The sequence below is a fragment of the Mya arenaria genome, chromosome 5 (assembly GCF_026914265.1).
Source record: "Mya arenaria isolate MELC-2E11 chromosome 5, ASM2691426v1".
NCBI classification, from domain to species: domain Eukaryota; kingdom Metazoa; phylum Mollusca; class Bivalvia; order Myida; family Myidae; genus Mya; species Mya arenaria.
The window spans coordinates 33838636-33851423 of record NC_069126.1 but is presented as its reverse complement, the minus strand read 5'-3'; the positions used below and the strand labels follow the sequence as shown (position 1 = coordinate 33851423).

General features: G+C 35.4%; 3 protein-coding genes across 3 annotated transcripts; all 3 read left to right on the top strand.

The window, feature by feature from the left end:
* The first annotated feature begins 596 nt into the window (after positions 1-596).
* LOC128234144 (toll-like receptor 4) lies at positions 597-4339 on the top strand. The gene is made up of 2 exons (XM_052948183.1): positions 597-706; positions 3260-4339. Exons 1-2 carry the CDS (start codon positions 688-690, stop codon positions 3637-3639), a joined length of 399 nt encoding a protein of 132 aa, XP_052804143.1. The 5' UTR covers positions 597-687; the 3' UTR covers positions 3640-4339.
* LOC128234142 (toll-like receptor 4) lies at positions 838-3088 on the top strand. Its single transcript, XM_052948180.1, has one exon. It carries the CDS (start codon positions 1017-1019, stop codon positions 2961-2963), a length of 1947 nt encoding a protein of 648 aa, XP_052804140.1. The 5' UTR covers positions 838-1016; the 3' UTR covers positions 2964-3088.
* A 4391-nt stretch (positions 4340-8730) lies between the features above and the next one.
* LOC128234141 (toll-like receptor 4) lies at positions 8731-11691 on the top strand. The gene has a single exon (XM_052948179.1). The coding sequence runs from the start codon at positions 8805-8807 to the stop codon at positions 11427-11429; it is 2625 nt and encodes an 874-aa protein (XP_052804139.1). The 5' UTR covers positions 8731-8804; the 3' UTR covers positions 11430-11691.
* Positions 11692-12788: the final 1097 nt, after the last annotated feature.

Sequence of the window (12788 nt, the reverse complement as noted above, 5' to 3'; positions counted from 1 at the left end):
CCCGTACCCCAGGGACCCTATGTAATGCCTATTCCTCGCTATATTTTGCGCGAAGACAAAACCACCGCATACACCCGGCACTGCGGGGCCACTTGAAAGGTAAAAACACGGCCCATTTTCCCGGCTATCCCCGGTATAGCCCCGGACCTGGGGGGGGGGGCGTGGTTACAATTGACTGGTGCATAATTGTAAAAGTGTTTGACACATTGATATGTTTCTCCTTTGTTTAATATTAATGCAAATGCTGGATTTGTTTTTTAAAAGGCTCGTATGTTAATGGAAAATTCATCATGTCTATCATCCAGACTTAATTTAGACATTTTAAACTACCATTACCTTTGTTTAAAAAAAACCTTGGTATATAGTTATACATGAATTTGAAATATTGCCAGATTATTGAAATATATATTCATATATATATAAATATATATATATATGTTTATATAATTTAAAAATATGTCGAGCCTAAAGACGACAATATACTTGTACTGTTAGGTAATGTTATAAAAATAAAACCCTTGTGAAAGTTTCTAAAACATTCTCAAGTACTGGAGTATGCTTTTGAGTCATTTCTGAAAAACTGCGGCGTGACGTTTGGTGTTTATGAAATAGTTAGTGAGGTTGCATGTTTACAAGTGTTCTTCACATTCGTCACTTGAATGGAGTGGTAATTTTTAAATCAATTCAATGACAAGTGGAAACCTGGGTGAGTAAATATAATTTTATTTAAACCACTTCCTACTGATACATAAAGTTTTCCGGATTCACAGCATCATTTGAACAAAACTGACATTATTTCATTGTCATAACTGTTATACAGGATGCGTACTTAAAAAAAATGAAATGAACGGAAGCACATGGTACTTGAAATTATCACACGATGCTTAGTTACTTTTTTCCATTGGTGTATTAAACTCAAGGTTATTTCAGAAGAGAAATCCAAAGAGCTTTATTGATAAATAATCTGTTGAAACGCTAGCACACATAATATGTGAACGTATTACTTTCTTAATAATATGGAGCAAGATAATTCTCTACTCGTTATTGCTTTACTCATTTTACACACAAATATCTCGATGAGCTATTTTAGATGTGGACCCGACCTTAAATGTTCATGCACGACAATTCCGTCAGGAACGGTTAGAATGGATTGTAAAGCAAGAGAACTAAAGCTTCGTCAAGTTTGCGAAAGTATTGTGCTTATATACCCAAATGTGTCGGATCTTAACATTGCACGAAATAACATTGGTAACTTCAATGCCGAGGACTTGAACCACTGTAGATACATCAGTAGTTTGAATATGAATTACAACCAGATTTCGTCTCTGCATAGTGGTGTCTTTAAAGATTTTCAAAATATATTGACCCTTGATTTGAGCGATAACGTGCTGGACATTTACAACAGGACGGCGTTTGACCCAAGCGTGCTACCATCATCTCTGAGAATCCTCAAACTCTACGGCAATTTTCGAGAGGATTGCAGGCTTGGAAAAAGCTTTGCCTACCCACATATCTCTAAATTACAGAAACTTGAGATGTTGCAGATGGATGGCATTGAAACAGATTTTGGTCTGGAATATGAAAACAGCAGCGTTAGGAATTTAACTCTATCATCAAAAGGACCTTTGGGTTTCTGCTCCATAACGGAAATATTTGCAACAACTTTCCACTCGCTTGTAAATATACGTGTTCTTGATATATCCTCGTGTAGAATTGAAAATATTCACAGAGATGCCTTCAAAAACATGAAGAGTCTTGAAATTCTGGACCTTTCTTTGAACAGGCGTCTAGGATTTAGCTCTCTGATGAATGTTTCATATTCGCTCCAGTTTACAAATATCCAGTTTCTGAATTACTCACGGGTTTATACTTCATTTGGCTTTGGAACAATACTCTTGAATAGAGATATATGCTACCTACGGAATACTTCTCTGAAAGCAATCGCCTTTGATGACAACAAGATTCAAATGATTGAAGAGAACACGAATTTGTTACTTCCTGAGCACCTTGAAACAATTTACGCACAAGGAAACAAATTCTCTCTTGGATTATACATGCTTCAATTCGGATGTCTTCAAAACATTTTACAAATTCATGCAAATAACCAGAACAAGATGCATACACCTATGGCATACCTTGCGGAACCAACACCTAAAAACGACAATGATCGAAGCAGGGATGCGGGCTGCCCATTCATAAAGGAAGAAATTATGAAGTCCATTGCGAAAGATATTCCGAATTGTTCGTACTTGCCAAAAAGTGGAACGGTCACTGATATGATTCCACATTTTCCAAGATCGCTCAAAAGCATTTATTTTTCTGGCTGCAATATGGCATACAGTGTTGACAGTACACAAATTTATATATATCCATCAAATAACTCAGTTGAAGTATTGGACTTTTCAAAAAATGCTTTTCACTCTTTAATCGGCAGGATTGGGCCATTTCCAAATCTTAAATTTTTGTCGCTCTCCCGTTCGTACTGTTCTTTCTTAAGTTCAGAAATGTTGTCACTGGACAAACTTGAAAACCTTCAGCTTGATCAAAATTATTTGGGAGGAATGTTTGCACAGATGGAAGAAGGAGACACGTTTGATTATCTTACAAATCTGAAGACGCTAAACCTTTCAACCAATGGTATAACATGCCTCCAAAAGAATATCTTTAGTCGTCTCAAAAATGTTGAAGTAATTGATTTAAGCAACAACAACATCGAACTATTTGACGTCCATGTAAAATCTTTGAAAAATCTGCTTCATTTAAATCTTCGAGGTAACGCAGTTTCTAAACTGGATCATATAATAAGACAACTCCTCGAAGACAATTCAGAGCGAAAAGGGAAGAATTTTACTCTGGATTTACGCAACAATTTTATCGAATACAGTTGTAGCAATCAGAAATTTTTGTACTGGTTGGTTGATCATAAAGAAAGTCTACAAGGTTTCGATGAAATGGTTTTCTAGGTTAAATGGAAGCACTATTAATTCAAGTGGATTTCTTCTTGACGTGCCCCACTTGCGTGCACAGTGTAGATCATATACAGTTGTGATTGTACTGTCCGCTTCGGGTGTATTGTCAGCCTGTACAATTATTTTTGGAGTCATTTTGTACAAAAAGAGATGGAAACTTCGGTATTGGTACTACATGACAAAACAAAATTACTTTGGCTACCGCCGACTAGCAAACGACTATGAAGCTGAACATTACCGATATAATGCGTTTATATCTTATTCTGACAATGATTTACATTTCATTCAAGACGAAATTATACCAAGGCTGGAGGACAGAGGGATGAAGCTGTGTGTCCATGAACGGGATTTTCTACCTGGCATATCGATATGGGACAACATAGTGGATGCGATACGCACTAGCAAGAAAACAGTAGTGATTCTCTCTAAAACCTTTATACAGAAGCATTGGTGCATATTTGAATTCAACATGGCAAGACTGGAAAGCATTGACAAGCGAGTGTGCGAGAATGGGTGTTTAGTAATTGTACTGTACGAGAATGTTCCCCCGAAAGTATTGCCTCTCGAAATTCTTGACTGGATAGACAATCATTCGTACATTAGGTATACACAGGACCCGGACGGACAGCAAATGTTTTGGGACAATCTGACAATAGCCATAAAGCGTTGATGTCTATTTCACAACTAACTATATAAATAATTTATAGCGCTATTGGTAGTTTATTAATTATAAATTAATACACTTTACACTGTTAAGTGACAAGTACATTGTGAGTTTATCATTTTCTTGCTAGCATTGTTCAAATGGATAAAAATAACTGCATTTTGTCTTATTTCAATATTCAATCAAGTATTCACACATTCTGACATGAGCAGTGTTGATGAACTAACTACATGGATCGTCGAGTCAAACAGCCATTCATTTGATATGATCCTTTTATGCTGCAATAATAAAACAGTAACACCAAACAGACACTCAACAAGAGATACACACGAATTAACAAACACAGTACACACTTATACTAGAAATCTTTTATCAATATAGGGAGTCCTAAGACACGAATATTTAAATAGTTGACTTTCAGTATATAAAATTGAAATTTGATAACAAGTAGTTAAAGATCAGATCGCTTTCGGCATTCAACAGTTCAGATATTAACAAGAAATGATCGATATTTCATCAAAATTAAGGTGTAAACAATTACTGCTGATACGTGTAGAACGTCTAGGAGTGCTCACATGATGGTCATATGTGTTGTCACTAAAAGCGTCTATTTTAGACTCCGGCTTCACCTGATATTATTGTCACTCACTTTTGTGTTTGTTGTATTTGATGATGATGCATCGGTACCGTTTAGTTTGATAAAAGTCATAGTGCACCTTCCCTGATTGTTGTTTTAAATGCGTCTCCCTGGATTTGTTCTGCAAGTATCCATATTAGAAGTAGAGGAAGATTGTTGCTGAACTCTTATTTTCTGTACGTGTCATATGGTGTCATATATGCTTTCATTTTCTCCTTTTGCTGTTAGAAACGTTTAAGTGGATCCCAGTTTTTCACATGGAAAGTACTTATTTTGAAACCTTCTTTTGAATCATCGATGTCCGTTTATCTACTCATTTTCTTAACGTAAACAAAATTGAAAATACCATCAACAAATTCAGCATTATAGGCAACAACTTATCTAAGTTATCTTTCCTACAAAAATATCATTTACTAGATTATCGATACGCTGTCAGAATCCAGTTTTCATTTCAATGAGCATGGCATTGCAAAACTATACCTTCCCATGATATACATTCTATATCATGTGCAACCCCACTGTATCAGACTTTACATTGAATGTCACTGACTGCACGAATGAGTTAATCAAATAATTTATTGATAAGGTAATGTTGATGAATGTGTTGTCTTTTTGTGGTGTATGTGTACTTTATATATCGCTTCCATTGTTTTTTGTGGTTTATGTGTACTTTATATCTCGCTTCCATTGTCTTTTTGTGGTGTATGTGTACTTTATATATCGCCTCCATTGTTTTTTGTGGTGTATGTGTACTTTATATCTCGCTTCCATTGTCTTTTTGTGGTTTATGTGTACTTTATATCTCCCTTCCATTGTCCCTTTGTGGTGTATGTGTACTTTATATCTCCCTTCCATTGTCTTTTTGTGGTGTATGTGTACTTTATATCTCGCTTCCATTGTCTTTTTGTGGTGTATGTGTACTTTATATCTCCCTTCCATTGTCTTTTTGTGGTGTATGTGTACTTTATATCTCGCTTTCATTGTCTTTTTGTGGTGTATGTGTACTTTATATATCGCTTCCATTGTCTTTTTGTGGTGTATGTGTACTTTATATCTCGCTTCCATTGTCTTTTTGACCTTGTGTCTCTAAACAGGGTTTATATTGAATTGATTGACAACTCGGCTTGTAGTTTTCCATACAAGTTTCCGTTGTGTTTATGAACACTGACATATAGCTACAGCATTATATATTTTTAAATAGCATTTTTTCCCTTATGGAAAATTGGCACGCGTTTGGGTTCTATGTAACAATTGTGTTCATAGCCAAATGAGTTTTGCATCTGAGATTAATTTTATAATATTTCTGAGAAACACTCGACGTTGAAAAATTTAATGAGTTTTTTTTTTCTGTAAAGTTCTGTTTCGACAGTTGGTTCTTTTAAAAGGCATTTAGCTACACAAATTCACCAAATGTGAATAAAATAAAACTAAAATAAATTGATCTTCATTCGCTGGAATTTGAATCGACAGTTTTGACAAGATCGAGCATAGTTTTTAGTAACTGCCCACAATATTTAAAAATAGGGTTTTAAATTATTCCCGTTAAACTGTTTTGCACAAATTTCGTAAGTCGTACGTTGTTGTATAACAACCCTGAATATTGTCGCATTTTCCGTATGTAATCGCCTGTTCTCACCATCTAAAACAATGTTAAAATCACGGGCCACAAAATACGAGAGTCGGAGACAATAGGGCTACCAACGACTCACTGCGACCTTTCTTCGAATATTAATCGCAATTCCACGACAGTACGCGCGTCTTCACGAGCGTGGTATCAACAGTATACTGGGATCCACACCGTTGACAAGCAGTCATTCTGACAGCAGAGTGTATCGAGAGCTATATTCCAATGCTATATGCAAATCAGTATATATAATTTCAACCACATTTTGTGCTAATGGTAAAAAATGTTCATAACTCGCATTAGATCATTTTTAGTCTCAAGAATACTGCACCAATTTCCGCAGTGTATATTACAATATTGCACCGACTCGTGCATTTAATTGTATACACACATAGTAAATCGTGCTGTACTGTACACATACTCGTGCCACTAAGTCGCATAAATATTAAATGAGTATTGTACTTATATCGACGAAATACTGTGACAGCAGTGGAATTATTTTGTTTTGATGATCCTTTGTAATGTCGCCTATTGTGGTGTATTCTCGCATAGTCCTTACACCGAAAAGCCACCGTCAAAGCATTGTCACAAAATACGACACAAGGTGGGTAACATACGACTTGTTGCGACAAAATGTTCGGAGTATTGGCGGTTTCCCTTCGACCATTCTTCAAATATCGTCGATATCTATACGACTGCATGCGCGTTCTTTGACGAGCATACGAGTTTCGGTAGGATTGTTATATTAAACCTTGTAGAGGAGTCTCATGTTTTAAGCATTCATTTCAAAACGTAGATTGAACAGTGATAACCTATCTTGCACCGCCTATGTTTGTGTTAAATATTGCCGGAAAAAGTCGTCAAGTATCGTATCAATGGCCCTTACATGTTATAGTTATGACGTATAATTATCATGCATAGGTTTTTAACAAACGTTGCGCAGACAACTCATGGACACTAGCCGTGAATTGTGGAAGGTTTATCGTGCCGGCTTTATATACATTGCCGCATTAAGCAGCATGTAAGCGAGAAATATCGTGATAGAGAGACGGGTGTTTAAACAAAAAATCGTACAAATTAATGTGGAGTACAATGTGTAGATATAAACCTTTGCAAACTTTTGTAGTTAATGAAAGCAAATTTAAACATTGTACTTATTATTTTACTCCTTCACAAGTGTGTTAGGGACTATCTGACACACATTGTAAACTGTCAAAAGAGGATATTTCTTAAAGGTAATCCATACAATCAAGGCAAACCACCATCACTTCAGCTTTTCTGAACCAAATATCTCACCCTTAAAATCGCTCACTTACCCTCCTCACTCATATTTACTCCACTCCACGTTATCTATTTACTTATTTATCATTGTATTAAAGCTGCACTCTCACAGATTTACCATTTTTACAACTTTTTTTTATTGTCTTGTCTTGTCTTTGAAAGGACATTGTTTTGCGAAAATATCTGCAAATCAATGATATAAGATTGCTGACAAAAACTCAGATCGTAGTTATTTATATTTCCGATCGAAAATTAATGTTTTATGGCATGAACCGTTACTAACAGTTTAAGAAAAAAGCATAAAACATCAACTTTTGAACTACAATATAAAAATCTGCATGGATTTTGCAAAAATTGGTTCGTTCCAAGACAAATAATAAAAAAGTTGTCAAAACGTTCAATCTGTAAGATTGCTGCTTTAAGTATTTGTTAATTGAGTTTTGACGTGATTTCTACAGCTATTTTCTATCTTTATTTACTCGATATTTACTGCCAATAACAAGCCATGTTCCAATTACATGCTGTTGTTTTCTGTAGAGTAGATTAATTAAATTGTGATGTCGGATCAATTCGTTGAAATTTATAAATATTATGTCTAGTGTCAGGTGTTTGGTCTAATTGTTAAAATTAATTGTGAATAAATCTTAGCTTATGCTGTCTCGCCTATTCTGACTATTTCGATTAGGAACAAAATGGTCTACTCATTGTGTCCTAGTAAGTAAAACACATTCAAACAATGTATTTAGATTAATTGGGAGCATGGTTTCATTAGATAACACCTGTATGCGTGTTTATATAGGCTTAAAAAGAAAGATAACTCAAAGAGAAACAAAAGTCACAGATTCTGTTCGTTGCCCTTGTTTTTCAAATGAAATTTCTTCAAATGAATTGTTTGTTTGTGTGACACAATCGTAAAACGACATATCTTCAAAACCAATTAATTAAGAGTCACCAAAAATCTGATCATTCTTTAAAATAAATATATTTTAAAATATGTATATATATTGTATGAAATTGACGTCAGAATGAACCAGCAATTGCCGAATGTTGAAGGATATAATCTCCGTGCACTGCGTAGTACATCATGATGGTTTTCATTTTCTTGTTTGCAAGTTTTATCGTGTTTCTTTCTTCGTTTGAATCTATATCATTGATTTATTAAAACATTAAATGAAAGTGCATGGATCGTGCTTAACAGTCAATGACAGTATTAGAATTCAAACACTCTGCTATTATATAAACACGCAGGTATACAAGTGAAACTACATGTATGCCTAAATCAAAGGCATTATATTTAAACCAAATACTACCACTAAATTAAACTTCCGTGCTCGCATCATGCTTTAGAATGTAATACCATTGTTTCATCGCCATTTGTGTTATACCAGATGCGTGTTTTTAACACTAAACTAATGCGGACGTGCATGATACTTTGTTTATCAAACAATGTTGAAAGCTTAATTGCCGGTGGTTCATTGAAGGTAAATGGCCTGTTTTTCATTGTACATTTTATTTCCTTCATCCATTCATCTGGATATTCTACGAACAGAGCCCAACGAGTTTTTATGAACAATGGTCGCATGGAACGCTAAAACTCATATTATATAAACGCATTTCATTCTCAAAAAGATGGAGTTGGATAATTATATGTTCGTTCTAGCAGTTCTTATTGTACACGTGAACATCTCGATGAGCTTTTCTAGATGTGGACCCGAACTAAAATGTTCTTGCATGACGAGTCCATCAGGAACAATTGCAATGGATTGTAAAGCAAGAAAAGTTAACATTCGTCAGGTCTGCGAAAGCATTGCGCAAATATACCCAAATGTGTCGGATCTTAATATTGCACGAAATAACATTGGTAACTTTAATGCCGAAGACGTGAACTGCTGTCGAAACATCAGTAGTTTGAATATGAATTACAACCAGATTTCGTCACTGCATAGTGGTGTCTTTAAGGATTTTCAGAATATATTGGCCCTTGATTTGAGCGATAACGTGCTCGATATTTTCAACAAGACGGCGTTTGACCCAGGGGTTTTTCCATCAACTCTAAGAATCCTCAAACTATTTGGCAATTTTCCAGAGGATAACGAGATTGAAAGGAGCTTTGACTACCCAAATCTCACTAAATTACAGAAACTTGAGGTGTTGCAGATGGATGGGATTGAAACAGATATTGGTCTGGAATATGAAAACAGCAGCGTCAGGAATTTAACTCTATCATCAAAAGGACCTTTGGGTTTCTGCTCCATAAAGGAAATCTTTCCGACCACATTTTACTCGCTTGTAAATGTACGTGTTCTAGATATATCCTCGTGCAAAATTGAAAATATTTACAGAGATGCCTTTAAAAACATGGTGAGTCTTGAAATCCTAGACCTTTCTTTGAACAGACGTCTTGGATTTAGCTCCCTGATGAACGTTTCCTATTCGCTTCAGTTTACAAATATCCAGTTTCTGAATTACTCACGGGTTTATACAACATTTGGCGTTGGAACTATAATTCTGAACAGAGATGTATGCTACCTTCGAAATACATCTCTGAAAGCAATTGCATTTGATGGCAACAAGGTCCAAATGGTAGAAAAGAACACCTTTGTGTTACTTCCGAAGCACTTGGAAACAATTTACGGGCAAGAGAATAAATTCTCTTTTGGATTATACCTGTTTCAATTTGGTTGCCTGGAAAACGTTCTACGTATTGATACAAATAATCAAAACAAAGTGCACGCTCCTATTAAATACCTTGCGGAACCCAAATCAAAAGACGACAACGATCGAAGCAGGGATTCGGAATGTCAATATATGACGGAAGAAAGTTTGAAGACCATTGCGAAAGAAATCCCTGACTGTACGTATGTTCCACCAAATGAAACAGCTGCTGATTTGAAACCACAGTTTTCTAGGTCTCTCAAAAGAGTTTATTTCTCCGGCTGCAATATGGTTTATAACCTTGACAAAACAAAAATCACTATAAATCCAAAAAATAACTCATTGGAAGTATTGGATTTTTCAAAAAACACTTATCCTTCCTTGAGGGGCAGGATTGGTCCATTTCCAAATCTAAAGTTTCTGTCGTTCTCACGTTCTTACTGTTCATTCATTAGTTCAGACTGTTTGTCAATGGACAAACTTGAGAATCTTCAGCTAGATCGAAATTATTTGGGAGGAATGTTTGCACATCCGGGAGGTGGAGACACGTTTGAATATCTAACCAATTTGAAAACGCTAAATCTGTCAACAAACCGCATTTCACACCTCAAACGGAGTTTATTTAGTCGTCTCGGAAAGATTGAAGAAATTGACTTAAGCGGAAACAGCATCGAACATTTTGACATTGATGTACAGCCTTTAAAAAATCTGCTTTATTTGAAATTTCGATGTAACGCACTTCATACGCTTAATAAAGATATAACGCAACTTCTTGAAGACAATTCAGAGCGAATAGGAAATAATTTTACTCTGGATTTGCGAAACAATTCAATCGAATACAGCTGTAGCAATCAGAATTTTTTGTACTGGTTGGTTGATCATAAAGAAAGGTTACAAGGTTTTCATGAGATGGTTTTCTATAGGTTAAATGGGAGCTCTGTTGATTCAATTGGATTTCTGCGCGATGTGCCCCACTTGCGTGCACAATGCAGATCATATACAGTTGCGATTGTACTGTCCGCGTTTAGTGTATTGTCAGCCTGTGCAATTATATTTGGAGTCATTTTGTACAAAAAGAGATGGAAACTTCGGTATTGGTACTACATGAAAAAGCAAAGTTATTTTGGCTACCGGCGACTAGTAAACGACGATGAATATGAAAATTACCGATATGATGCATTTATATCTTATTCAGACCATGACTTACATTTTATTCGAGACGATATAATACCAAGATTGGAAGACAGAGGGATGAAGCTGTGTGTCCACCAACGGGATTTTCTACCAGGCATACCGATACGGGACAACATAGTGGATGCGATACGCACAAGCAAGAAAACAGTGGTGATTCTCTCTAAAGCTTTTATAAAGAAGCAGTGGTGCATATTTGAGTTCAACATGGCACGAATGGAAAGTATTGGCAATCGAGAGTGCGAGAATGGGTGTTTAGTAATTGTACTGTACGAGAATGTTCCCACGAAAGAATTACCGTTAGAAATAATGGATTGGATGGACAATCATTCGTACATTAGTTATACACGCGATCCAGACGGGCAGCCATTGTTTTGGAAAAATTTGACCACAGCCATTGAACGTTGATGTCCATTATAAACTAAATACTTACAATCATTGCTAGTGTAATTGGTTTTATATTGTAGTAGCTTCTCGATATCTCTATTCGGTTGAATGACAAATACATATTGATTTATAATATTGATGCTAAAATAGTCCAATTGCCTATTTGTATGTTTTAAAATGTTTCGCCCATGTATCTGATAATGTATTCATGATGGCATCCGTACATTAGTGTAAGGAACGTGTATGTTAACTTATTTGTATGTAAAGTGTTTGATGATATGAATGGAATGTAATAAAATATTAACTTTCATGTTGTTCTTTAGAGAGATCGAACTTAACTGGATTGGCCTGTTTCCGCTCATTCTGATATGAGTAATGCAAATGAACAGGGATTGACGATTCCAAAAGTCACCTACTTAATGTAAATTTTATGTTGCATAGATACGAATGTAAATGCGAAACAGACAACCAACAGGAGATACACAAGAAAACAACTACACAGTCCAACATACACTATAATATCGTTTATAAAAACACGGTGTTTCCACCTTGGATTGATCGGCGAAAGCAGGGTTTCATAACTAAGCTTTCAGTCCTTTGATGGTTTATGAAGATTTTGCTAACTCATGTTATCTTTAAAACCGTGTTTGGCGAACACTTTTTTGTCTGACTCGGAGTGTTTTGGCATGTGACTTCATTTTCTTAAGATATTTTACATTTTTAAATCATTTGGAAGGAAAGACTTAGCGAATATTTGTCGCTTTTGTTTTTAATAATATTTTCTTTATTTGTTCCCAGTTTTAGTACAATGATGCTTTTTATTATAAAACTCTATGATCACACAGTTTTAAACCTTTTATCTTATAAGGCAGACTGTGTGGGATATTTAAAGTTTCTAACAATGACTGCATCGTACCCTTGAAAAGTTTTTGCATTAGGTGCTCTGAATTGTTTCCCTCCGTCTGCAGATAGAGTTGGGATCTCTAATCATAGAAGTACTTGGGGTTTACCTATACTTTTATTATTATTTGTTTTATTGATAAGTTTCCTCAAATTAATGCATACTTTGATAAGATTTACCTTTTGCGTTTTATCTTTATTAAGGATTGTTGTGATAAGAGTGAGGTTTGTGCACATAAACTGGTTTAAACCCCCAGTCAATTTACATTTTACTGACCGTTTCAAGGCGGTACCTAACAATTCTTGATATACATACCTATTATATATATATATATATATATTATGTATGCACTGTGCTGTTTGTGGGGTTTTGGGCTGTTTGATTCTTGTCTGTGATTTTGTGTTCTATGTTTTTGGCGTTTGCCCAGTGCCACTAAACCGGGTTTATGTTTAAACGTTTTGCTTGTGAGCTCGTTTCTG